The following is a 27,141-nucleotide window of genomic DNA, read 5'->3' on the forward strand; positions in this document are numbered from 1 at the left end:
TTGTGGTTAGAGTGCACACTTGGCCACTGACTGTCTGGGTTTGAGTCCTGGGTTCTTTTTCACTTCTGCCTGCAGTTGTAACTTTGGACTAATTATATCCCCAGGCCTCAGTTTTTTCATTTGTAGAATGGAGAACCTACATTATATGAATTGTGAGAAGGTTGAGATAATACATTAAAACACTGGACATGGTAACTTTTGTTACCGAGTCCAAGTAAGGTCTGCTTGTCTCATGACAGGCCAGTGAATCCAAGAGACGAGGTGTTGAGGCAAGCAATACGACTTTGTTCAGAGAACCGACTGATTGAGAAGATGGTAGACTAATGTCTCAAAATAATCATCTTCCCTGGGTCTGGATGCCAGCTTCTTTTATGAATCAGAGATTGAGGGGCAGGGGAGCAAGCAAAATAAAAAGGGCGTTAATTTTCAAATATCTCCTAAAATAGCAAGCTTTGGACAGGGGGATGTGTTCATTTCTTTTTTCCTGCCATCTGCAGATGGACAGGGTTCTGAACCAAGGCACTTGAGTTTAACAGTCTGGCAGGGGGGCAGGATTCTCTGAAGCAGGCCATTATGCATGATCATAATAAAAAAGCAATGGAAAGCAAGTCAAAGAAACAGTTCCAACATGGAGTCAGAATTGACTTCTCCCTGCAACACTTTCACGGACAGTAGATGACATATCTAAAAACTAGTCTTACGTGCTTTGATTCACGTTTTTAACAAAGTGCTTTTTCTCTGCCTATCAAACCCTTCCCACTCTTTAAAGTCAATAAGTGCCCTAAATGCAACATTTACGTGGAGCCCACAAAGACTATTAGGTGAGACATACACGGACTTGGGAGGCAGCAAGCCTAGGCTTGAATCCTGGTTCCTGCAACCTTGGGCAAATTGCTTCATCCCTCAGTTTCCTCTTCAAAAAATAGGGAATCAATAGTACTAGGCTCTTAAGGCCATCATGAGGATATGAGGAGTGAATGAGTTGATGTTTGTAAAGTACTTAAAACACTGCCTGATACATAGTAGGTGCTTTATGAGTGTGTGTTAAAAATTTTTGTATAATTTGTCAAAGAATAACACACAGCACAACTTCTTTGTTAGGTGTTTTACACATGGGCCTTATTTGCACTCCGCCTGCTATGAAGCACAGAAAACATTCCACCCATCTTTGACCCTAGCCCACTGCCTGACTCATGTATGGTGCTCAATAAAGTGGCAAGGTTGAAATAAACCAGGACACAGTGGCATGGGCACTGGAAAGCTGTCTAGATAAAACAGCAGATAAGCTATCTACTTAAACTGCTGATTAGGTGTAGGGGAGGGACAAGCAGTAATCCTTCTCTTTCTGGAGTGTTTGATCGGCCTAGAGTTTGCTTCACTGTTGTTGGTCCAGGAGGCATTGACCAGAGGCTGTGAGAGACTAGAAAAGTTGGGACAAACAGCTCTGTGTTAAATGAAGAGCAAGTCTTTCAAACTAGCAGTCAGAAGCGGAGAAGGCAATGGCACCCCACTCCAGTACTCTTGCCTGGAAAATCCCATGGATGGAGGAGCCTGGAAGGCTGCAGTCCATGGGGTCGCTGAGGGTCGGACACGACTGAGCGGCTTCACTTTCACTTTTCACTTTCCTGCATTGGAGAAGGAAATGGCAACCCACTCCAGTGTTCTTGCCTGGAGAATCCCAGGGACGGGGGAGCCTGGTGGGCTGCCGTCTATGGGGTCGCACAGAGTGGGACACGACTGAAGTGATTTAGCGGCAGCAGCAGTCAGAGCTGGTGTCCTTATGGAGATCATTGTCCATGGAAATGAGATAGAAACAACCACCATTTACTGAGCACTTTCCAGGTAGATATACTCACGCTCGGCCACTTCAGTCTGTCCAACTCTTTGCGACCCCATGCACTGGGGTATGTAGCCAGCCAGGCTCCTCTGTCCATGGGCTTCTCCAGGCAGGAATACTGGAGTGGGTTGCCACGCCCTTCTCCAGGGGATCTTCCCAACCCAGGGATAGAACCCGCGTTTCCTGTGTCTCCTGTATTGCAGGCGGATTCTTTACCCATTGAGCCACCTGGGAAACCTTCCTGGTAGATAGCCACCAGCTGAATATTTACTACGTTCGTTTACAGACGACGGTGAGCGAGGTTAAGCGGTGTCCACATAGAAAATAAAATGGAAGAGTGAAGACTGGAACGCAGGCGTGTGAATCACAATGTGTTCGGATGGGAAAGTGATCTGGGCAAGCCAAGAGCGATTGGAATAATAACATTTTATTACAACGAAGGGCTTATGAATAACTGCAATTCAATTTGATGACACTCCGGACGGTATGCACTTCTGGGCACCGCCCAGATGTTCCACCGCCTTTGGACGCTTACGTGCGCTCCGTGACCGCCACGGCTGACGCGGGGTAGGCGGCAGAGACCGCATGCGCCCTGTCTTCCTGGGAGAGCGCCCCCTCCGCCCGGCGGCTGCAGCGCCCGCACGGAGCGCATGCGTACACCCGGCGGGAGGAGGGTGGCCCCGAGCTAGTGGAAAGATTTGGCAGTGCTAGTGAAAGGGAGCTGACGGGTGGGGCGCAAGCGCGCAGGCGCAGCCGGGGGCCGGGCAGCGACTCCTGAATCTCGGTGATCCCCAGTCTGCGCCGCATCCCGAACCGCAGCCATGGCCGCCTACAAGCTGGTGCTGATCCGGCACGGTGAGAGCACATGGAACCTGGAGAACCGTTTCAGCGGCTGGTACGACGCGGACCTGAGCCCAGCCGGGCACGAGGAGGCGAAGCGAGGCGGGCAGGCGCTGAGAGGTGCGTAGCAGGCCGGGGCGGTGGATGTGGGCTGCGAAGGCCCGGGCTGGCGCCTCTGGGTCACGGCCGCCTGGCCTCACCCGCGCCCTCCCGGAGAACGTCTAGACCTTAGGCTTCTTCTTCCTAACAGTGTATTTTGCAGTTCAGAAAATGAGCCGGGGGTGGGGGATCGACTTGCTCAAGGTCACCCAGCCAAGAAGAGGACCCGGGCGGTCACCGCGCAGTTTTATTGCGCTCTCCACACCGCCTTGCGAAATCGCTCTCGTCTTAGTCTGAGCATTTAGTAACTCGGGGACGGGTTACTAAATTGGATGCCCAGTGTCTTCCAGTGGCTACAACCAAACCTACTCTAGGCTAGGCAGGCTGATGAAGTGGCAGGCCACATGCTTCTCCCTGCCGTGGGGGAGTGACGCGGCGCCGCGGAGACCAAAGACCTCCACGTGCTCCTGTAGGATGCTGTTTAGCAGCATTCCACAAACCGTGTCCAGAGTGCATCCACAAATGGAAATGAGTGGTTGCATGAATGAAGGCTTTGAGTTAATCCTCTTCACAACCCCATAAACTTTACAGATTTCATTCCCTTCCTTCCCAACTCTCCCTGGCCCTCTTTCATAGTTAGGAAAGTGAGAGTTGGAAAGAGGACTTGACCAAAGTTACATCTTATTCCTAGCCCACCACGCTGGCCTCTGTTCTGGGGATGAGTAACTGGTAGGTGCGAGGGAACTGGTAGGCTGTTTCAGGTAAAGGTGGAAGTGGCAGTGAGATAAGCTTGCCTACTCAGGCTGGCCCCTGCTGGCAGACGGTTCTCTGTGATTTTGAAATGCTAATAAGGAAGCATTCCCTGCTGCCAGCAATTCAAAGAATCTCCGGACTGAGGAGGTGCTTCCATTGATCCTGCTCTGCTCCCTTTTAACCTCGACAAAGTAGCAGCCATTGAAATGGGTCATTGATGCCTGGTTGATGTGAATCAGGTATTTGGCCCAAATTTGCTCTTCCTAGGTCCTTGCCTCCACTGTAGATCTTTTAGAAATGAAGCAAAGGCTTGGAAACAAGTCTGGGAAATGTAATCCTGCTGAGGATGTGTGTGAGTAGTTTGGGATGGCCCGATGTGACCTCATACCGGTTAGGAGAGGCCAGGATGAGGAAAGTGCTGGTAGAGGCCATTTTCTCTCCTGCCTGCAGGAAGAACTGAATGGGTCTGTGGTGGTTTGCTGATGACTGACCCAGGACAAAGCAAATTGCAGCTGTCCTCTAAGACTGGTCAAATGCCTTAACTTGTAATCTCTTAAAATAACAGACCCTAGTTGAGTTTTTAAGTAAATGTTAGTAGCATTAGTTTAAAAAGAAAGCCCATTAAAATTTTAAAATAACTGTTTAGGGGCATCACAGATGATTAAATAAAAAGTCAATGACTAAAAGCAAAAACTCTGAATGATGAAGACCATATGAATAATCTAATAATATAAAAGGCCTAAAATAAAGTATTAATTTCACCAGGGCTTTAAGTACTATAGGGCTTATAAAATCTTGCATGATTTCAGGAGCAAGTTAGCAAGAACTTAGTTTCACCACACCGTCTTATTAAGGGAGGATGGAGGCCACATGGCACCAGCTAAGCCCATCCCTGGGAGCATCCTAACTCTGCTTTGTTTGATGGCCAAGTTAAAGGAAGAGGCTTTAGAGTTTGTTGAGAGTATCAGGGGAACTGCTCTTTTCCTCTGGGATCTATTTGTGTATCTAATGTGCAGCACTCCACAGCAATTAGAAAATTCAGTGAAACAACCACAGCTTTTCAGCATGGCAGCTGAGCCTTGCACTGAGGATGTTGCTTCCCAGTGACTCAGCCTTTTACTGGGGAATCATTCTTCCCCATAAAGTTAGGGAGGAGATGGTGAGTGAGTCTACTAGGACTTGTCCTGAGGCTCAGCGATGAGATGTGACTTTTCCCTTGTGGGTGCTGGTGAGTCTCCTGGTGACTAATCCTCCCTTCCCCCATCAGTGTAGTTCTTACTGGCCTTATTCTCAAATTGAATGACTGGCAGAAAATTCACTTCACATTTCATTAATTACTGTTGGTGGTCTCAGTACGAAGCAACACACAGGGAAGTTTGTGCTAAATTTCAATGAGGGCCTTGTAGCCTCATGGAAGAAAACAGGAATGTTTTCCTGGTTCACCACATAAGGAAAGGGACATCTCCCCATTAAAGTGGGAGGGAGAATAATGGTTTGTGAAACATAAAGATATATATGGTTGTAACTTACTGGTTGGGCCAACATAACTCTTGATACCACCCCTCATAACTGCTGTGCGTAGAGGAGAGGTCTGCTCTTTCTCCAGTGAGTGGCTTCTCTTAAACTTGGTTTAACAATTGATGTAGGTTGGTAGATATATAGGGTAGTCAAGTAATTTGACTAGCAGAAAGGAACTGTGGATGAAGAGATTGTGATTTCCATATGCTAGGGAAGATACAATTTCATGCAACAAACTGGTTTTATCAGCATCTTCTAAGAGCTCTTGCTGTATCCTAATTGTTGAATTCAAAATCCCATTTCTCCTGGACCAGAAAGTAGAGAGGACTGAAATATATTAGTAATTGTCAATCAGAAGTGACAGTTCTAACTAAAATACAAACATCAGAATCCTTAGAAGTCAGGAAACTATGGAGATAGCCAGAGATGGTGGTTATGAGTTGGATTAGAGTCATACAACCTGGGTTTTTAACCTTTCATGTAATATCTGTGATCTCAGATAATTTGCTTAACTCCTGCAGTTTCTATTCCCCCCACCCGGTAAGATGGATTGTAATGATGTAACCTCATTGGATTGTTATGAAAACTAAATAAAATACATACAAAGTACTTATTAGTCCAGTGCCTGACAGATGGTAAACCTTCTATAAATATTAACTAAAATGTTTATTAAGTGACTCCAAGTTTTTAGTGTCCTTAGGTTAAAAGAATTAAAGCAAATAAAAAATTAAAATGTGCTTAAGCAAAGCATTCTGGGGATTAGTAGTGCAGATCTCAGGTTAGCTCGTTGATAGTACATTTGGGCCTTTGGTTAGATGAATTATTGGGAAGCTGCTGGGAAGTATATTGTCAACTGCAACAAAAATCAACAAATGTTACCTTCCCCAAAGGCAGAATATTCTTTTTCCTGTATGCAAAATAAAATATTTAGGGTATACAAAATATTTAGCCAAATAATTTTCATTTGAGTTGTCTATACCTGAGATTTATATGTAAGAAAATTCTGGCTCTAGGGAATTTCCTGGCGGTCTAGTAGTTAGAACTTCTTGCCCTCACTGCTGAGGGCCCAGGTTTAATCCCTGGTTGGGGAACTAAGATCCCACAAGCCATGTGGCGTGGCTAAAGAAAAAAGAAATTCTGGTTCTAGAGTGGACCTCATTAGCTTATCACTTTTAACTTAAAATTTCCAGATGCTGGCTATGAGTTTGACATCTGCTTCACCTCAGTGCAGAAGAGAGCAATCCGGACCCTCTGGACAGTGCTGGATGCCATTGACCAAATGTGGCTGCCAGTGGTGAGGACTTGGCGCCTTAATGAGCGACACTATGGGGGTCTGACTGGCCTCAATAAGGCAGAAACTGCTGCCAAGCATGGTGAGGCCCAGGTAAAGATCTGGAGGCGCTCCTATGATGTCCCGCCACCTCCCATGGAGCCCGACCATCCCTTCTACAGCAACATCAGTAAGGTATGGACAAAGTGAAGCTTGGCTCGCTGCACGCAGGACCAGGGGATCAGAATCTGGACTTCTCTCTTTTAGCTTTTATTAGTATCTGCCTAGATCACTGAGTTTCTAACTTATGATAAATCCCCCTTTATAATCCCCCTTCTCCAAGGAATGACCATTACCTATTAAAAGATTTAGTTAAGAGTTTATGTGGTTTATCTACAAAGAATTTCTATCTTTTTTACATGTATTGCCATATTTTAAAAAACTGCACCATAGGTAAAGTGAGTTGGGAAGAGCCTTGAGGCACACCTTTCCAAAGTTGTTTCTTTTGGACTATTCAATCTTCCCAGTCGTGGGTAATGGGGGAGGGAGGGCAGGATAGTAATAATCCCCCTTCCCAAGCTCTCAGTGCCCTGGTGAGAGACTTTTACCTATCACTGTGATCCCTTAGGGGATGAGGAATAGGCAGAACAAATGCAGCTGGTAATAACTGGTAAGCTGGGATTTTTTGTTTAGGATCGCAGGTACGCAGACCTCACTGAAGACCAGCTGCCCTCCTGTGAGAGTCTGAAGGACACAATTGCCAGAGCTCTGCCCTTTTGGAATGAAGAAATTGTCCCCCAGATCAAGGAGGGGAAACGGGTACTAATTGCAGCCCATGGCAATAGCCTTCGGGGCATCGTCAAGCATCTGGAGGGTATGTATGCTTTTCAGAGGGGCCCTCAGGGAAGGGTAAAGCAGAACTGCCACTACTCTGGACTGATTTAGTATGAAGGAGACCTTCAGGAAAGGGCTGGATGTACTGAGAGCCTTAGAGACAGTCCAGATTATCTCCTAGTAGAAACATGATCCTTTCTTCTCAAAGCATCATCTGCAGAACCAGAGGCTGCCACACCCCACTGGGTGCTTGTTACATGTTAGAACCTCAGGTCCCACTTCAGACCTGGTTTGGAAGCTGCATCTATCATCCAGGTGCATCTATTATTGCTCTATTACAGTAGAGTGATCACCCAAGGAATGCCCCCAGTATTCTTTCTTAGCCATTGAACAGTAAGAAAAAAGGATGAAAAGTATCTCTCCCCAAAGGAGATACACATGAAAGTTTGAGATGCCTACCTCTAGACTAGGATTGCTAGTTGAAATTGCTGATAAAAATCCTTAACCACAGCCTGATTACAACTCCCCACATGAGTGTCAATTTGCATCCTAAGTTGTTTCACTCAGGGGCCTAGTAGAGGCCCAGATGTGCCACGTTTTGGCAGCTGTATGGACAACATAGGACATTTGAGATACTAAGATGTATAGTCCTGCTTCACTGTGGGCTTCCAGATCCCCCTTGGGGAGGGATACCTTTCATCCCTTTTTTCTTGCTGTTCAGTGGCTGAGAAAGAATATTGGGGGCATTCCTTGGGTGATCATCCTTACTCTCATGACAAGTATCAGAAAGGGTGTCTTGTTTTAATTCCTGCCAGAGTCCTTGGAGGACCCATTTCCCCACCTGGAGGATGAATAGTAAAGCTGGAGAGGTCTGTGGATTCTTATCTTGCTTGACTGATCATGAGGGGGTATATTTTCAGGTCTCTCTGAAGAGGCTATCATGGAGCTGAACCTGCCGACTGGCATTCCCATGGTCTATGAGTTGGACAAGAACTTGAAGCCCATCAAGCCCATGCAGTTCCTGGGGGATGAGGAGACCGTGCGTAAAGCCATGGAGGCTGTGGCTGCCCAGGGCAAGGCCAAGAAGTGAGGGCAAGCAGCAGATTACTTTCCCAAGGATTACCCTCCTCCCCTGCCCTGGCCCACCCTATTCCTCTGCACCTCTCCCTGGCACATGTCCCACTGATGACATCTGTAGGCATCGTAAGTTGTAGCTGCAGGTGGGGACCAGCGGCTCCCAATTCCACATTAGCCATTTTATCTCTTGCACCCACTCCCTTCATACAGTCTAGTCAGAATGGCACGTCTGGGGCATGGTCCTCAGTCCAAGCGGAGGGAAGAGTTATCCAGAAGTGTTGAGAGGTCATCACTGGGGGGTTTGATGGTGGTTTATTACTAAGGAGCTGCTTGAGTAGGGGACAGGGAGAAAACCATGCTGAGGTGTGACCAATGAGAAGAGCCTGTTCGTGTCCCCAGAGGCCAGCCAGGCACAGTTGTTAGGTGACTCGGGGCTCTAGACATTCCAGTGGAAGATGAATGTAACCTGCATGGTGACTCAATCAAATATTCCTCCCTGACTCTAAAAGGCTAGATCAATCCTGAATGTTTTTGTGTTGCATTTACTTTAAAAAAAAAAAATTATTAAAAAAAAAAAAAACCCTTCTGGGGTTTTTAGTGGCGGTTAAAATATTCCCACATGTGGTCATCAGCAAATAAGTCATTCCTTACACCATCATGGGATAAGCTCCTGGCGTCTAAGGTGTAGGAGTTCATCCTGCTGTGTGTTTTAAAATCCCTCCCCTGCCTTACTGTTTTCTTACTGTTTTGTGGCAGTGGAATGCCTCTCGATCATGTCCAAGTGTGTCTCTCACTGTGCCTGACTTCTGAATCATGTTCCAGTTGCTTGGCCCAGCACTTGGGCCCAGTACTCATTTGAGCATAACTGTACTAAAAATATCTTTTTTCCAGATCAGTATAAAATAAAGGAGTGATGTGCAATATTTTCTGTGTGATATGTCTTACCTGAGGAAATCAACTCGAACATTCAACTTGAAATGTCTCTCACTGCCCAAGTTCGTGTATGACTAAGGGCTTGAGGACAGCTAGTCACAACTTTACACAGCCATTTTATCTCTTGCACCCACTCCCTTCATACAGTCTAGTCAGAATAGCACATCTGGGGCATGGTCCTCGTCCAAGCCGAGGGAAGACTTATCCAGAAGTGTTGAGAGGTCATCACTGGGGGGTTCCAAATACCATGTATCTCACTGGGTTCTCCACTGCAGGTTGAAGAGCTGAACTCTTTTTCCTGCTGCCTCTCTACAGCTCTTGCCCAATGGTACTGGTTACTAAAATCAAATTCTGAAACTTTTATACCTTCTTTAGAAAGGTATAAGTTTGTTTACTAGACTTAAAAGCCAGTCCCTTTCTATTAGTAAACTGTAAACTTGATTCACACCTTTCCTTTTGGCTCCTAAAGTTTTATCCCTGTCAGTTACCTAACCTCCTCAGAAATTACACTTGCAGGAGAATGAATATACAGTCATCCCTTATCTGCAGAGGGGAGACTGATTCCAGGACTCTTCTGGATACTAAAATTAACAGAAGCTAGGCTGCAGTCCATGGGGTTGCTAGCAGTCGGACACGACTGAGCGACTTCACTTTTACTTTTCACTTTCATGCACTGGAGAAGGAAATGGCAATCCACTCCAGTGTTCTTGCCTGGATTATCCCAGGGACAGGGGAGCCTGGTGGGCTGCCGTCTCTGGGGGTCGCACAGAGTCGGACACGAACTGAAGCGACTTAGCAGCAGCAGCAGCAGCAGGGACTTCATTGGTGGTCCAGTGACTAAGACTCAGCTCCCAATGCAGGAGGCTAGGGTTGGATCCCTGGTCAGGGAACTAGATCCCACATGCACGCAGCTGAGTCTGCATGCTGCAGTGAAGAGCAACTAAGACCCAGCACAGCCAAAATAAACATTTCAAAATTAACAGATGCTAAAGCGCCTAATATAAGATGGCATAGTACAGATGGCTCTGTCTTCTTGGGTTTCACATCCATGAATAGGGAGGACTGACTGTAATTATCTATATAATTGGGAAGGGGCATTGCTCACATTTACCTTTTCTCTGAGGCCTTTGAGAAGATCACTGGAATATGAGAGCCCATAATGCCATCCTAGTAGGAACAAGTAATACCATCTAGAAAATTCTTAAGCTCTATGCTAGCCATTGGGTGAGGCATGTTATATACATAATCTTCAATCCTGATAACCTCTGAAAGGGCTAGTATCTCGTTTACAGAAGAGGAAACATGCTGAAAACAGAAACTTGCCAGAAGGTACACAACTGAGTACTGGGACCCAGTATGAATGTTGCCCTTATTCTAAAATTTAAGCATCTTGCTTTCCAAGTTAGCTTTTTATCTGATGTGCACAGTAATCCTAGGAAGACTTTTAGTACTTTAAGTCTAAAGTAGCCTGATGGGATGTTAGTTTCCTTAGCTTGTACTGAATCTTAGAGCAAAAGTTGGTAATTTTGTGCTCAACCCATGCCTGACACATAGCAAGTACTCACAAGTATGGAGAACATAAAAAATACAAAAAAAGATAGGTGATTAGGCATTGTCTACAAAGACTCTGCTCTAGATGCCATGTCAGTTTAGATTCTTCACCCTACTTGAGACAACAGAAACTAAAATTCTTTTCATAAAAATGTTTTCTTTGTCATAGCAAAAATACACATTTGTAACACTCAAAGAACAGGCTATAATCTACCATCATACAGTTTGTTTGCTGGTGCCTCCAAAAGAAATTACTCCAGAGAATAAAATCCGCTGAAAGGTTCACAAGAAAAATGTTCCACCTACAGAAAAGATTTTTCTAAAGGCGGCTGCTGACCAACCCCTGGTATCTGAATAAAAACAGCCTCCTGATGTCACTCACACATGTACTCTTAGAAAACAGATTCCCCTCTGCATGGGAAAGTGGCTTCTTAGGTCTGCAGGAACTCAGGCTGTACTCGGGCCACCTTCCGGAATTCCTTGGTGTGGGTCTTCGGGCACTGCATCTCACACCAGCTGATGGGGACCATCTGGACACCTGCAAGGGAAAAGGTGATGTAGGAGCTGGGACCCCAGATACTTGCTCGAGACATTTCTCTTCTCAGCTGGGTGTGAACTGATGTCACCAAGCTGCCTAGTGAACCTCTTACCTGATACAGAAAAAAGCCTTGCTTATTCCACTGACTTATAGAGTAAGTGGCTCTTTTCCTTAGATTATATAAGGAGACTCATTCTAATCCCGGTAGTCAGTAGCTACACTCACATTGCTTCTAAGATAATTAAAAAACGAGGGAAAACAGTGGACTAATCCCAAACCCTAGCTCCCAGGAAAAGGTAAGCGTGTGGAAGCATGGACAAACTCACCGGATTCGCTGTGGGCCACCACCACTCCCAGCTCATTTTCTGCGGTGGTTAGCAGGTAGTTGGACTGTGCATCACCTAGGGAGATCTAGTCACATCACATTGGTAAAGGAAAACGAAGACGTATAAGTCTTCCCTCTCATAGCCACTTAGTGGTTTCCCTACTTCCATTTCTTCCTTTGACAAAGGACCACAAGTCTGCAGGGAATAAAGGATACCACTTTGGCCAAGACGATGTCCCCTGGGCGGAAACTCTTATAAATTTCAACCTGTAAAGAAAGGAGTGTTAAGTAAAAGCTCCAATCAGGTCTATAATGAAACTATTAACCCCACTGGGTAGAGCTAGTTTACTTCTAACCCCAGAGGGTAGAACCCCAATGGTAGATCTACCATTACTCAAGTAGATCAACAACTTTTATTGCTTCTCTGGCATCATCACATCAGTGAAAGATCTGAACTCAATAACGTGATCAGGAATCTGACTTAGACAAAAGGTACTATGGCTGCTCTGAAAGGGTCCAGAATAAGTCTGAGAGAACAGCCATGAATAAATACCTGGCTTCAAAGACAAAGCGTAAACTAGCTCCTCTCTAGCCAACAAAACGAAGACAAATCATATGAAGAGGAAAGGAATAGTGAGGTGAGTTCTACACCCTCCAGTAGAGAACACCTTAAAATTCCTTGGACTCCACATTCCCACAGACTTTTGAAATTCACTGGAATAATCTAAAAAGACTGAGATTCCTAAAGCCACGAAGAAAAAAAAGAACCAACCAACAACCTTGTCTTTTTCAGTAGCTCGGACGTCTTCTTTGCTATAAAGAAAAGAAATAACGGAAAGATTAATTATCTGTGAGAAAGAATTATCCTGCAGACTCCTAGCAGACAAAGAGCTATAAGAGCAAAGAGGACAAGTCCTGATCAGGACCCTGCTGCCACCCAGAGGAGCAGGTGGAGAAATATTTCCCGTCCTAACCCGAGGGAACAATCAGTTCCCATTCTTGGATCAAACAGAACAGGAGTATCAATACCTCCCACTAGAGGAAATTGGATCCGATTTGGCAGAGAAGGATAAGGAACTCTGCTGCCTTAGGAGAGCCTGAATGGCAGCATCGCAGAACCACACAGAATCCTGAGGGTGGAAAGAGCCTCAGATGTTAAATTATCTAGCTTACAAGAACTGTCTGTCCCTTCTCAAAGAACCCATAGTGGGGAAAAATACCACTTCACCCACTACCCTTTTTATTGTCTTATAATGCTTGGGTTAATCGATATTAAACACAAGAAAAAAAGGTACTTCCTAAAATGCCTTCTACTTTGGTATGAATCATACCCACAATGCACCTCCAGCTTATTCAATTCTTTTTTGTTTTATTTAAAGTCCTATCTCATTAATATCTTCCTTCTGTCTTAACTCACATACTGTAATATTTTCTTTAGATACTACGTGGGGAGAATCAAAGCACAAAGAGGTGAGACAGGGCAGGAATAGACTGTAATTGTTCTTAAAAATTCCAGTTTCCCATCCTATCCTAATCTCATTCCAGGCGCTGAGGCGAATATGAAGACAAAAATACTCCTTACCGGATGGTTCCTCGAAAAGAGTTCTTAAGTGGTGTGGACCCCACATACAGGATGTGTACTTTGGCAAAGCGTGAATTGATGCTGGAGACCTGTGGAACAGAGGAAAGGGCAGCATTAGAGTACTAGCAATTGTCAGCTGAAGGAGGCAGGAATCAACTAGGAAAGACTAGGATTTTAGTCCAAGCATCCCTACTAAGCATAGAATTTCAGATAAGTTAACTCGTATTTATCCCTGCATAAGTGATGTTCATAAAGTGGAGTAAGAGCCACTCTGGCCACCTAAAATAGAGTTACCGAGGGAATCAAATGAAATAATATGGCAGAGATTTTAAAAAATGTGCAGGTCTAACATAAATACACAAGGGAAGCATAGCAAATCTAACTAGACCTTTCGCAGATCTCACCAAGAGGCCTGTAGTGTGAATGGGAACTTAAGTCTCCATTCCAGCTGCTGGGTAATATTTGGATCACTGTGCCTGTCCAGTTATTTTCAAAATAATGCATAGATTTTCTTTTTTTCCTTTTCCCTTTTTTAAATTTGGCCACACTGTGTGGCTTGCAGGATCTTAGTTCCCTGACCAGGGACTGAACATGCACCTTTGGCACTGGAAGTGCAGAGTCCTAACCACTGGACTGCCAGGGAACTCCTCACACAGATTTTCTGTTGGAGAAATTATTTATAGAGAAAAACTAAGAGCTACAAGTTAACTGGCAAGGGTGGGGATGGGCATGGAATACTGATGTCTTATAGTTACTAACTGGTACAGCACTACTTTGCACTTGCCCTCAAAGACTTTATAAAAATCTTTCATTTCTCTGCAGAAAAAGTTTCGCTTTAGATGTTCAAAAATATACCTCCTTATGACCTTCTGGTACTCCTGTTTCCCAGACAAAAGTAAAAAATTACATAATGAGGAAACCAGCTCTGTGAAAGGACTACATAAGCTTGAACTTGACCACACTGATCATTACCCTAGAAATCTCTAGACCCAGCAGAGTCCAGTAAAACTTTCTGTGATGATAGAAAAATTGTGTTGACCAACATGGCAACCACCATTCACCTGTGGCTATTGACTACTTGAAATGGAGCTAGTGGAACTGAAGAAATAAATGTTAAATTTTGTTTAATTTTAATTTATTTAAATTTAAATGACCTTATGTGACTACTGGGAGAAGGCAATGGCACCCCACTCCAGTACTCTTGCCTGGACAATCCCATGGACAGAGGAGCCTGGTAGGCGGCAGTCCATGGGGTCGCACAGAGTCAGACACGACTGAGCGACTTCCCTTTCACTTTTCACTTTCATGCATTGGAGAAGGAAATGGCAACCCACTCCAGTGTTCTTGCCTGGAGAATCCCAGGGACGGGGAAGCCTGGTTGGCTGCTGTCTATGGGGTTCACAGAGTCGGACACGACTGAAGTGACTTAGCAGCAGCATGTGACTACTGGTTACCATACTGGACAGTGCAATTCTATAATGATCATGATTTCAACACTGGATGGTATCCTAAGCAGGGAGGTTAAGACCAACTTACCTTACAGGTTACAATAGCTCCTACATCTGGCAGTAACTGGGACTCTGTTTCTCTCATCACAGATATGACAGGAAGCTACAGAGAGAAAAATAAAACATGAATATCCTGGCTAAGCCTTGGATAAAGGTATTTGTGGCTTGACAGTAAAATGGGATACCTTGGGCCACAGTTGACGTCACATGGGCAGGTGGACTACAGATTGATTTGTAGCCCAGAGCAGAAAGCCTTAGAAATTTTAGGATACAGGAGGGCCAAGGGGCCACAGAAAGAAAGCTGCAAGAAGATACAATCTTACCACTTCAGATGAGTTCTAGAGTTTTTTTGTGATTTTCTTAAGAGTTTTTCGGCATATAACTACATTGCCTGTAATCATGGATAATTTGACTCTTTCCTCCAAAGTTATATCTTTCTTTTGGTTTGTCATTTTATTGGACAGGTTAGAATTTTCAAATAAATGTTATATAACAGCGGCCATACCTGTTTACTTCTATTTAACACTTGTAGAGTTTCCTCTTTGAGCATGGTACTGGCTATTGGTGTAGGAAAGATATTTTTGAGCCTGATCTTTTCTTAACCTTTCCCTTGTTCAATATGCTTCAGCTCTCCTGGTCTTTTTTCAGTTTCACCACTTCATTAAATTTTTTCCCATCTCAGGATCTCTTTTCAACTTGCTCTTTCTGCTCACTCACTCAACTCTTATTTATCCTTTAGATTCAGACTAAATACCACTTCTGACTAGGTTGGATTTGCCTATTACATGTCCTCATGGTACTCTGTAATATTCTTTCAGAGCAGCCATCGTATGTGTAAGCACACATTCATTTGAGCATTTATTTGCTTACAGTTTTTATCTGTACCCCTTGATAGCAGAGACCACGTATATTTGGCTCATTATGACATCCCACAGCTATAAAATGAACAAACTTTCAAATCCTAGGGAAATTCCCAAAAGTGATCGAATACAAAGTATCTCATTTTATAGGTAAGAACCTATAAAGGGAGTTTAAGTTTCTTACCTAAGGCAGAATTAAGGTTTAGTCAATACTGAATCCTCTTTCTACAATGATCCCGGTCTTTAGGGCTTTCCTGGTGGCTCAGCTGATAAAGAAGAATCTGCCTGCAATGTGAGAGACCTGGGTTCGATCCCTGGGTTGGAAAGATCCCGTAGAGAAGGGAATGGCTACCCACTCCAGTATTCTGGCCTGGAGAATTCCACAGACTATATAGAGATATGGGCTTCCCTCATAGCTCAGTCAGTAAAGAATCTGCCTGCAATAAACCTGGGTTCAATTCCTGGGTTGGGAAGATCCCCTGGAGAAGGAAATGGCAATCCACTCCAGTATTCTTGCCTGGAAAATCCCATGTATAGAGGACCCTGGTGGGCTACAGTCCATGGGGTCACAAGAGTCGGACACGACTTAGTGATTAAACACCCCCCACCACCACCTCCAGTCTTTAAGCTGCTCCTTCAAGAACTGCTTATCTGATCCCAAGCTAATCATGGATCAGCCTCTGGAACCAGGGAGAATAATATCATTCATACGTTCAATAAACATCTACTGAGCATTTACCTTGCACTACGTGCACAGTAGTGGAAGGGTCTAATGGGGACTTATAACTGAGTGTTTAATTGCATGCTGAACTACGTGCTTAGAAAGGGAGTAATAGCTCTTGGGACCTCCCTGGTGGTCCAGTGGTTAAGACTCTGAACTTCCACTTCAGGGGGCATGGGTTCCATCCAAGATCCTGCATGCTGTGTGGCAAAACAAACAAGCAAACTGACCCCAACAGCTCTTTGTGAGTGTTAAAACAAAAAACAAAACTCCCTTTTTTGACTAGTGGTGTCTATAGGGCTTCTCTGAGAAAGTGATACTAGTGAGGTTATCTAAAGGATGGTGGTGGTTTAGTCGCTCAGTCGTGTCCGACTCTTGCGACCCCATGAACTGTAACCCGCCAGGTCCATGGGATTTTCCAGGCAAGAGTACTGGAATGTGTTGCCATTTCCTTCGCCAGGGGAATCTTTCCGACCCAGGGATCGAGTCCGCGTCTCCTGCAATGGTGGTGGATTCTCTTCCGCTGAGTAGGTAGGATTTAATCGGGCTAAGGAAGAGAGGAGCGTGTTCCAGACAGACGGCGTGTGTACAAACACTATGTGGTCCACTGGCGATATTGAAAGAAGACAGTAGGACTTCTGCAAAGAGTGAGGTGCGGGTAGCGGAGCGAGATAAAGCCGGAGAAGTAGGCGACATTTGGCCAGGATTCAGCCCACAGCACGGCTGAGCTCGCCTCCGTTCTTTCCCCACCTTGCTTCCACGAGTGTCAGCAACACAGCCAAGCCAGACAACACAACTACTTTGTGATGGCTAAGTGTCCAGCAGCGGGGATCCCAGCTGTCAAAAACTTAGAGACTAACTCCTTCTCCCGAACCAGGCACTAAAGACGCGCTCGGAGGACCCTGCCTAAAGACAGCGAAATCAAAGGCAGCGTAAGACAAAGAGAGACAGAGGAGAAGGGAAACTGCCCCATTTACCGCGCCGTTCTCGCTGGTCTTTGTCAAGCAGCCAGCAAGCGACGAAAAGATGTAGCCGTGCCGTGTGTAGGTGCCGCTGCCCGGGCTGCCCTCCTCCAAGTTACACAGACGTTCGCCTGCGGAAAAAACGCTGCATTAGCCACGGGTCCGCTGAAGCTGTTGATCGTTTGGCCTTCTTGCCCCTGTCTCTGCCCAGGATTTGCTCTGGATACCGCTGACTTACCGGGGATGCAGTACCTCACGGGTGGCGCCATGACTTCCACTGTCCCAAATCCCGAGGAAAATGAGGCCGACCTCTCATTGGCCAATATCCTGGTGCAGTTCCGCAGTAAGAAACGCGCTAATTGGTGTGCTCTATATGTAATCTCCGGAAGCGCTTCCAGAAGACGTAAACTCCATTTCCCAGGTTGCATCGGGACGCGTTAGGGGCGGGGCTTCGGAACTCTTGCGCTTGCGCCTGTGGTCAAGGATGGGCGGGCGGTGGGTCCGGGTCTGCAGGCTGGACCTGTGGGCGGCGGGCCATGGTTGATTGGATTGAGCCGGGCCGGTAGACGCCGAGCTGGAGGGGGTGGCAGTGAGCGGCGGCGGAGGCTGCGGGGTTCGACTTGGCTGATTGAGGAATCGGCCGGCGGCAGGTAAGAGCGAAGCTGCGGCCTTTTCTGCCCAGTCCTGTCGCTTTTTATAGGGTCGGGCCCTGTTCCCGGGCCTTGTGAGCCCGAGTTCCTGCTTTGCAGGGCCGTGCCCTCGAACCGGACGGAGCGCACCCTCCGGGCAGCCCTGAGGCGTGGAGCTGGAAGGTCAGCCCAGCCAACTCGCCCATTTCACAGATTTGGAAATTCATCCGCAGGGATAGGATTCGAATTGTACCGTACCTCTAAGATAGTTCCAAGATAGAGACCGAACGGGTACTCAAGTTAATTTTTACTTTCAGTCTATCATTCTTTGACCACGCCAGCCTTATTGAGAAATAAAATGTTTCGTCGGTTTCTGTAACTGCAGCCTCCAATCTTGGGGAAGCGTGCTAGTCTGGAAGGAAAGTCTGTGCATGAATTAGTGTTGCTCTTACTGATGATTGACACTTGCTGCTTCAGACTGTAAATACCCTCAAAACAGCATCTTTGTTCAAATGAGTTATGTCGACTCTGTTTCCTCTGCCCTTTGGTGTCTTTGGAATCTATGTGTTTACTCCCACCCCTAATAGCCCCCATGTCCAGCTTCCCCTTGGGAAAGAGTTGGTGACTGAGAGCCTTGGGGAGAGGAGAGTGCTGTGACCTACACTCCCCTCTGATCTGGTGGCACGTGTCACTATGTTGCTAGCACTGAGGGATCAGAGTGTTCAAGGCTTGTGTTGGGGGTGATGCTGCTGCTGCTGCTAAGTCGCTTCACTCGTGTCCGACTCTGTGCCACCCCAGAGACAGCAGCCTAGCAGGCTCCCCCGTCCCTAGGATTCTCCAGGCAAGAACACTGGAGTGGGTTGCCACTTCCCTTTCCCATGCAGGAAAGTGAAAAGTGAAAGTGAAGTCGCTCAGTTATGTCTGACTCTTAGCGACCCCATGGACTGCAGCTTACCAGGCTCCTCCGTCCATGGGAGTTTCCAGGCAAGAGTACTGGAGTGGGTTGCCATTGCCTTCTCTGTTTGGGGTGATAGGGAAACTCTATTTCCTGCCCTGTTCACTTCCATCACCACCCCTCACCCCCAAAACACAGTTTTTTGAGCTCTGCTTTATCTCAGTTTCCTGAGATGAAAACTTCTTAAGTTCAGTTGTGGTCCCATGGACTACATATTTATTTCCTGGAGTTCCCATACCCCCCCAAACCTCACGAAGTAAAATAAGGGAAGGGGGCCTTGGCCTCAGACTTCTTTTACATAATCTGGTCTTAAGCTCTGTACCTACAAGTTTTCAGCTTACATGTTTGTGTTGATTACTGGTTGGATAGTTTTCTAGAATGATTTCTACCTCTGAAGTGCAATGATTCCACCAGTGGTTTTCATTTCTCTCTGTATTGATCATGAAGAATGTAGCAGCTTACACTTATTTCATGTTATCACGTTGGCAGGAGTGTCCTTGCTGTTATTTGTAGGACAGATGGACATCTGACCAGCCTTTCCACTTCGGCATCCCTCCAGTTCGTTCATTCAGCAAGTATTTATTGAGTACGTCCATGATCCAGGTTTTGGTGCTAAGCACTTTATAAACATTTCATTTGTATCTTACCAACTGTATATATAGTCATAAAGTGGGTAGAGCAGAAAGGTGCCTTAGTATTTAATCCTACTCTCTCATTAATGGGAACACAAGAAAACTGAGTCCCAACAGAATTTGGTGGTTTGCCCAAGGTCACAGATCTACTTCAGGGCAGAATTGAATCCTAAGTAGTCAAGTTATGGGGCAGCTGAGAGTTGGTAAGTCTGGTCTTTGAGGCATTTCCTGTTGAGTTCAGTAATTCCAGAAGTAGCTGGGACAATCTAAAAAGTGGAGAATCAGAAAATGAAGGTTTTTTTCCTTCTAAACAGGAGATATGGCATATAATTTTTGTTTATTACATATGAGGCACACATCATATTTGCCTGCTGTTGCTGTTAAAACTATTTTAGTAAATAGAAAACTCTCCATTAGCTTTAGTAAGGGAATGAATGATGGTGTGGATAACCTAAGTCACTTGGATTTGTTTTAGGGTAAAATGTTTCATTCCACTGTTACATTAGATTGTAGCTGTACACTATTTGAAAATTCATGCTTCAAGCCAAATCAGGATTCCACACAATAGGAGTCCAAGTCAAAGGAGGTAGGAAGTTTGAGCTTTTCCTTTTTCTCTTTTCTGCACTGTCCCTTTGTTCTCTTAGCCGCTCGGAGATGATGGAAATGGCCAACTTACTTTATCCTGCTACAGAAGTAGGTCCCTACTGAATTGTCTGTCTTCTCCTTGCTGGTCTTATCTGCTGGCTTTGTTTTTGCCTTAAGTCTTCAGAGGGCTTATGGAAGGAGGTAATTAAGTTTTCTTTGAAAGCCCTCTTGTGGGGATGTCAGGGTGTAAGGAGAGTACCTTGCTCCAGTTACTGAAATGACACCATCCCTGCAGTGGAGCAGCCTCCTCCAGTTTCTGCTGGGCTTTGAGCTGCCTGTTAAATAAGTCAGTGGAGTTGCAGAGGACAAAGTAGCCAGAGGGGAAAATCAGATAATTTTCTCTCTGATAAGACCTTTTATCTGCAGAATTGATGAGAATATCATCGAAGTAATCTGTATGTTCTGTTCTGGGCATTGCCTGGGTAGCTGACCTCCTGTGGCTGTTAGTTGAGGTAAAAATCACATGGAGGAGGTTAAGGCACTTTCAGAGGAGCCGTGCACAGCGCTAAAGAGCTGGACAGGCTGGTTGGGACACCTGGGACCAGGGCAGCAGCTGCAGAGAAAGCTCTCAAGTGTCCAGCTAGAACAGAGCAAGGGAAACTCATTACGCAGAGGGCGGGCCCTGTGGTCTTCTTCCGCCGTCCTCCATACCGCCGTGTCTCCTGCTTGGTGGTGGTCTGCTCAGGACCCGTTGTTTTGTTCATGCTTGGAGTGGGACTGGGACTAGAATTGGAGACAGAGCATCTTATGTCATGCAAGGGGGAGGTGAGCTGTCCCCACAGGAGACAGGGACTCTCATGCCCCCAGGCCGGTAATGGCAGTAGGACGGATAAGTGTCTTTTGCCTGGATAGCACCAGGGAAGATCTAGGTGCAGGATTCGCATAGTGTGAACTCACTCCCTCACTGCTGTTCTGGTGAAGACGGTTGTTAGGAGGTAGGGGCTTCCTTCGTGGCTCAGACAGTAAAGAATCCGCTTGCAATGCAGGAGACCTGGGTTCAATCCCTGGATTGGGAAGATCCCTTGGAGGAGAGCATGGCAACCCACCCCAGTATTCTTGCCTGGAGAATCCCCATGGACAGAAGAGCTTGGCGGGTTACAGTCCATGGGGTCACAGAGTCAGACACAGCTGAGCAACTAAGCACAGCACAGGGCAGGCAGGAGACCCCGGACACCTCTGCTACAGTGGCCAGGCCCACAGGGCCACGCGGATAGCTTTGTGCACATTGGTTGGGCTCTACCCAGTGGTCTGTCCACATAGACAATTCCAGAGACCCTGCTTGAGCTTGGAGCTGCCTCCCTATTTCCCAGCTGGTGACTGGCCCGGCGGGCCTCAGCCTTAGGTCTCGGCCTCTGAGCTGCCCACTGGTGGGGCAGGGAGGGACAGGACCCAGGCTGGCCCCTCACGGTGCTGTGCTCTCCTAGGAGCCATGCGGGGCCAGTGGAGCCTACTGCTGGGCCCTGCCCGCCTCTGCCTGCGCCTGCTTCTGCTCCTGGGCTACAGGCGCCGCTGCCCACCTCTGCTCCGCGGCCTGGTTCAGCGCTGGCGCTACGGCAAGGTCTGCCTGCGCTCCCTGCTCTACAACTCCTTCGGGGGCAGTGACACCGCTGTGGACGCTGCCTTTGAGCCTATCTACTGGCTGGTGGACAACGTGATCCGCTGGTGTGGGGTGGTGAGTGATGCCCAGGGGCAGGAAAAGGGTTGTTTGGGGAGCGCATGTGTCTGGCAAACCTACCCTGGGTCAGGACCCACAGTGGCCTCCTACCCTTGGGAAGCTCCTGAGTCTGCTCTGGGCATTGCCGCGCTCTCTCATGGCATCTTCCTGACCTCCCCGGTGTTGGCAGGTGTTCGTGGTGCTGGTGATTGTGCTGACCAGCTCCATCGTGGCCATCGCCTACCTGTGTGTCCTGCCCCTCATCCTCCAAACCTACTCCGTGCCCCGGCTCTGCTGGCATTTCTTCTATAGTCACTGGAATCTGATTCTCATCGTCTTCCATTACTACCAGGCCATCACCACCCCACCTGGATACCCACCCCAGGTGGGTACCCCCCTCCAGGGGCATGGGGGTGGAAGAGAACTGCAGGCCATGGGAGCCAGTCCCAGGAACGGGGAGGGAGAGTGCCTTGGCGTTTCTGAGGTACGAGACCGGTGCTGCCGCAGTCGTCACGTCGCTTTTCTCCCTCTGCACAGGGCAGGAATGATACGACAACAGTCTCCATCTGTAAGAAGTGCATTAACCCCAAGCCAGCCCGAACACACCACTGCAGCATCTGCAATAGGTGGGTCTCTGGGAACCCCAGCCATGGCCCTTTTGCTGTAACCCCAGGGCAAAACCTAGACCTGCATTTTCCTGGACATTCGTGGGGTACCCTGTCATGTGCCGGGCCACGTGTCCTGAGGACATGGGCCCCAGGATGGCCTGCGATTTATGCGTTATCACCGCTTGGGGAAAGTGAGGTTCAGAGAGAGGGGTCAAGGTAGGCAAGAGACCCGAGTTACCTTGTCCAGTGTCTTGTAGCCAGTGAAGCAGGGTTTGAAGCAAGGCCTGGCTGTCCTCAAAGTCTGTGCCCTTTCCGCCTCAGCAGGATGCTGGTCCTTGTAGGAAAGGATTGGCACTGACATCTCGAGAACCTTGGCCACCGTAACAGAGCCTGTGTCCCTCCCTCACAGGTGTGTGCTGAAGATGGATCATCACTGCCGTATCCTTTTGCTATCTCCTCTGCCTGAAACCTCCTCCTTTAGCTCCAAAGCACCGCACAGGTTTAAGGGCCACAGACCCAAGGCTTCTAGCTTCACCCTGCAGAGAACACTGGGCTCAGGAGAAGTTAGTAGAAGAGCAGTTGTGGGGACAGATCATCTCCTGGGAATAATGTGCTGTCTGGGATGGATCTTCTGGGAGCAAGGCCTCTCTCCCTAACAGCTCTTTCTCTTATAGACTTTCATGCTAACATCTATCGGATGGAAAGAGAGGTCTTGTTCAGTGGGTTGTCCAGTGGGAGTCCATATAGAACCATCGGTCTCTTTCTGCAGTCCCACACAGATGTCTGGTAAACCTGTTTGTCTGAATATTGGCAGACACATTTTACTAAAGGATTTCAGCTTTCATGATCTCCTGGTGGGACTCGTGAGGGCTTTGAAAAGCTTTAACACTTTTCACCTCAACTTCAGGGAAGTCCCATATTTTCCTGCCTTTGGTGATGGAATCCTTGGGCTTGGATGATATTGTTAGGAACCACAGATAAACCAGAGAAACCAGGACACCCCCTGAAGTTGTGTGTTTGGTCTTGTCCTTAATCCTTTCCCACCAGCCTGGCTAAACAACTGTGTGGGCCACTATAACCATCGGTACTTCTTCTCTTTCTGCTTTTTCATGACTCTGGGCTGTGTCTACTGCAGCTATGGAAGCTGGGACCTTTTCCGGGAGGCTTATGCTGCCATCGAGGTGAGCCCATAGTTAGGAAGAGAGCAGCTCAGTAGAGAGCACTTTGGGGTGTGGAATTTGTCCCTAAGAAGGGGCCGGTAGCACCCCCTTCTCCTAGAGGCTTGAGAGTGTAACCAGCACTGTTTTCCATCCCCTTAGAAAATGAAACAGCTCGACAAGAACAAACTACAGGCGGTTGCCAACCAGGTGGGCTCTCCCCACCCCACTGCCTCCTGCTGCTCAGGCCAGGGGTATAGAGTTGCTGAGGCAACTGGGGCCCACCTGTTAGTCGAGTTGTAGAGACTGGGCTGAGGCCAGTCGAGACTGGATCAGGGGTGTTCTGGGGGCTGCCTGCCACAAGCAGACCAAGTGGCCTGGGGACCAGCTGGGAGTCCCTGGTATGTGAGTTTTTGGCTCTCTATCCCATTTCACCTTCTTTGGGCTGAGCAAGGGCTCTGCCTTGGTGATGGCCTGAGCAGTACAGAGTCCATGTTAGTCTGTGTAATGGGGTTCCAGGGGACAGAGGTCGGGCTGGGCCAGTCTGCCGATCCTTTGCTCCTGGGCTGTCTGCATCTCCATCAGGATCCCCGGGCCTTTTAGGACTCCTTGTTCTGAGCAGATTGTCGGCTTGAGATTGTGCCTCTGCTGCCGTTTTGGTCCTTAGTGGGGCTCCCCGTTCTCCCCCTCCAGTCCTGCTATTCTGGGTGTGATCTGGCCCCCTCTCCAGGGGATTACAGCCGCACAGTTCTGACTGGGAAGTGGAGTGGCTTCCCCTGGAGCCCCGTTTGTGTTGTCACAGCTAAAGGCCCAGGGTTGGTCCCTCCTGTGCTTTACCATCCTGTCCAGACCCGCTCTGCCCAGTGTATGTCCACGTGACGATGCCACTGGCTTGGTCCACCCATCTGGCTGCTGCCCTGACTCCTCTGTGGCTTAACCCCTATCTTCTCCCCCTGGGCCTGGATCACTTCCCTGCCTGCAGGTGCTGGGTTCTGGTGGAGACCAGCCGAGTCAAGGAGCCAGACTATGCTGTTTTTTTTCTAGACTTACCATCAGACCCCACCACCCACCTTCTCCTTCCGAGAAAGAGTGACTCACAAGAGTCTTGTCTACCTCTGGTTCCTGTGCAGGTATCTTAACTCTCATTTTTGACAGTTTAAGGGAGGGGCAGCTTCAGAAAGCCTTTTACAGTGCCCACACGCAGGAACCCCTCCCTGTATGAACTGTTGCTGTTCTTAGTCTCACTTAGGTTGGCCAAGAGTAGAGCTTAATTTTCTTCAGCATTTTGGGGGAGGGAACACGAAGGACTTGGCACTGAGGGTTTGGTATGTGCGAAGGGAAGTTCAACTCCTCCTTTTAAGAGCAGATGCATTTTGTAGAGGAGGAAAATTGCAGATGTGAGGGGGTGAGGTGATTTGTTCCGTGATACGCAAGTAGAGATGGTAGAGCTGGAACCTGATGTGCCATTTTATCTTGATCCTTGGTGCTGTTACTCCCCTTTTCTTGTCTCCCAAGCATGGGTATTCTAGGAAATGTATAACGTTTTCATTAGTAATAGACTTATTTCCCCATTCTCCTTGCCACATAATTTATTCTTAGCCCATATAGATGGTTTTTCATGGATGCTGTTTTTATCAGTAGATGCAGTGAAGTAAAAGTTCATTTAGGACCCATCAGCTGGGAGAGAAGGCAGAAGTCCCTCACCAGTCACTGTTGCTCAGCGCAATTTCAGACCTACTCATGGCCTCTAAGCCTCTCCCTGCTATCCCCCAATCTTTGCCCTTCTTTTCTCAGTTCTGTGGCACTTGCCCTGGGTGCCCTAACCATATGGCATGCTGTGCTCATCAGTCGAGGTGAGACTAGCATTGAAAGGCACATCAATAAGAAGGAGCGTCAGCGGCTGCAGGCCAAGGGCAGAGTGAGTAGGGCTGGGATTGGGGTGCTGGGGCGAGTGGGTAACCAAACCTGCTGTTCTGTAAAGAGCTGGTTTTTCTCCCATGGTCAGGGCCAACTAGGGCAGGCCTGAAGCCCAGAAGTTGCCTAGCTAATTTAGGCTCAAAATTGATTTAAGGAAAAGAGTTCCTAGAAACGTTTTTCTTTGCTCTAGGTTTTTAGGAATCATTACAACTATGGCTGCTTGGACAACTGGAAGGTATTCCTGGGTGTGGACACAGGAAGGTAAAGTAAAACATCTAGATCAGTGCTGTCCGTTGCACTTTCTGTGTTGAGAACATCCTACACCTGTGTTGCCTGACATTAGCCACTAGTCACATATGGCTTCTGAGTGCTCGAAACATGCCTCATATGTTAGTGGATTGAATTTTAATTTCATTTTCACCAATTTAATTAGGCACATCTGGCTACTGGCTACTATGTTGGTACAGTAGCAGAGGACTACAGTAGAGTCCTGAAAGCCGTTCTCAGAAAGGGACCTCTCATTTGTATGGCAGTGTTGGATTTCAAGCAGATAACTTGTGGGACTGAAGTTATTTGTGACAGAGGTCCTGAGACAATAAATGAAGCTAGCTCCCTCAGCCCAAGAGACAAAGGTAAATCGTTTTTTAGATTGCAGCTACCGAGGCAGTAGTAAGTAGGTGACCACTGAGTACCTGCCCTCCCTTTTCCTGTCCTCATTATTGCTGCCTGTCACTGTGCTCGCAGTGCCGTTAGAAGTTAGCTCAGAACCTCTAAAGGCCTTCAAGGCACCAGAGTGAAAAGTATATTTCTTGGACTAAATTGGAACTTCTATGTTACTTTTGTGATGAATGCCAAGGTAGCTTCAGACTGCCTTGAGCTATCTCTGCTGAGGCATGAGGATCAGGGAGGAAGACTAGGAAGGCCTGATCTCAGGAGTATTTGTCTTCTCTTACAGGCACTGGCTTACTCGGGTGTTGTTACCTTCCAGTCACTTGCCCCATGGGAACGGAATGAGCTGGGATCCCCCGCCCTGGGTGACTGCTCACTCAGCCTCTGTGATGGCAGTGTGAGCGTGTAAACTGGAGTGTGTCAGCCACAACTGGAGCACCACCCTGCTTCCTGTGTTGCCTCAAGGTCCTCCAAGGATAGCTTCTTGGGATCCTTGAGCCAAAAGAGCCAGTGGGCCTGCCCCAGGGTACCATGCGGGGACAACTCCAGGACTGACCTCCTGGCTGCTGCATAAGCAAGGCACGACGTGGAGGAATCCCAGGACTCATGTCCCTTTACTCAGGCAAATGGAAGTCCAGCCCCAGACTGGAGATCAGGCAGCTAGCAACCTTGACAGGTTGACCCCGACCTCCTCCAGGTTACAGCACTGGGGTTGGCCGCCACCTCTTCCACTTGCCGTCTGAGGAAACAGCTGAATGGTAGAGATGAGATTCTGGCTTCTCAACAGGGCAAAGATACCAGGCCTACTGCTGAGGTCACTGCCACTTCTCATGTGCTGCTGAAGGGAGGAAAAATAAAGGTATTTGATTTTGTAAAGACTGTAGCTTTTCACTCTTTGCCTTTCCAGTGGGACAGGGAAGGGGAAATCAGGGTCAGGGCCTAGTGAGCAGATGTTCTGGTCCCGCCACCGGTGCCCCACTTGGAGGGGCTGGATGTCCTGAACAATTCCTATCATTTCTGTTCTAGGTCAAGCAGTGATGCTTCTGAGGCATAAGTGCAAGAGGGAA

The 27,141-nt window shown here is 47.4% G+C and overlaps 3 protein-coding genes across 7 annotated transcripts; 2 read left to right on the forward strand and 1 right to left on the reverse strand.

Annotated features, from left to right (window-relative positions):
* The first annotated feature begins 2,539 nt into the window (after positions 1-2,539).
* On the forward strand, positions 2,540-9,151 carry PGAM1 (phosphoglycerate mutase 1). Its single transcript, XM_006061166.4, has 4 exons — positions 2,540-2,797; positions 6,238-6,512; positions 7,011-7,191; positions 8,072-9,151. Exons 1-4 carry the CDS (start codon positions 2,659-2,661, stop codon positions 8,239-8,241), a joined length of 765 nt encoding a protein of 254 aa, XP_006061228.1. The 5' UTR covers positions 2,540-2,658; the 3' UTR covers positions 8,242-9,151.
* Positions 9,152-10,849: 1,698 nt separating this feature from the next.
* On the reverse strand, positions 10,850-17,605 carry EXOSC1 (exosome component 1). 3 transcript variants are annotated; one of them, XM_006061165.4, is made up of 8 exons: positions 17,447-17,605; positions 17,224-17,339; positions 14,694-14,768; positions 13,158-13,246; positions 12,355-12,388; positions 11,792-11,842; positions 11,577-11,661; positions 10,850-11,250 (listed from the first exon to the last, which is right to left on the reverse strand). In XM_006061165.4, the coding sequence occupies exons 1-8, from the start codon at positions 17,475-17,477 to the stop codon at positions 11,144-11,146; spliced, it is 588 nt and encodes a 195-aa protein (XP_006061227.1). In that variant the 5' UTR covers positions 17,478-17,605; the 3' UTR covers positions 10,850-11,143. The 3 variants fall into 3 exon arrangements, with proteins under 3 accessions (XP_006061227.1, XP_025129838.1, XP_044791049.1); XM_025274053.2 differs by lacking the exon at positions 17,447-17,605 and having other exon boundaries at positions 12,348-12,388; positions 17,224-17,291; XM_044935114.2 differs by lacking the exons at positions 17,224-17,339; positions 17,447-17,605 and adding an exon at positions 15,710-15,782 and having other exon boundaries at positions 12,348-12,388.
* Positions 17,606-17,654: 49 nt separating this feature from the next.
* On the forward strand, positions 17,655-26,950 carry ZDHHC16 (zinc finger DHHC-type palmitoyltransferase 16). Of its 3 annotated transcripts, XM_025274046.3 has the most exons (12): positions 17,655-17,858; positions 19,282-19,378; positions 21,494-21,741; positions 21,914-22,108; positions 22,261-22,349; positions 22,741-22,769; positions 23,379-23,512; positions 23,651-23,698; positions 24,533-24,618; positions 25,283-25,406; positions 25,596-25,666; positions 26,361-26,950. In XM_025274046.3, exons 3-12 carry the CDS (start codon positions 21,499-21,501, stop codon positions 26,473-26,475), a joined length of 1,134 nt encoding a protein of 377 aa, XP_025129831.1. In that variant the 5' UTR covers positions 17,655-17,858; positions 19,282-19,378; positions 21,494-21,498; the 3' UTR covers positions 26,476-26,950. The 3 variants fall into 3 exon arrangements, with proteins under 3 accessions (XP_025129831.1, XP_044791047.1, XP_044791046.1); XM_044935111.2 differs by lacking the exon at positions 19,282-19,378 and having other exon boundaries at positions 17,656-17,858; XM_044935112.2 differs by lacking the exons at positions 19,282-19,378; positions 23,651-23,698.
* Positions 26,951-27,141: the final 191 nt, after the last annotated feature.

The sequence above is a fragment of the Bubalus bubalis genome, chromosome 23 (genome assembly GCF_019923935.1).
Source record: "Bubalus bubalis isolate 160015118507 breed Murrah chromosome 23, NDDB_SH_1, whole genome shotgun sequence".
NCBI lineage: Eukaryota > Metazoa > Chordata > Mammalia > Artiodactyla > Bovidae > Bubalus > Bubalus bubalis.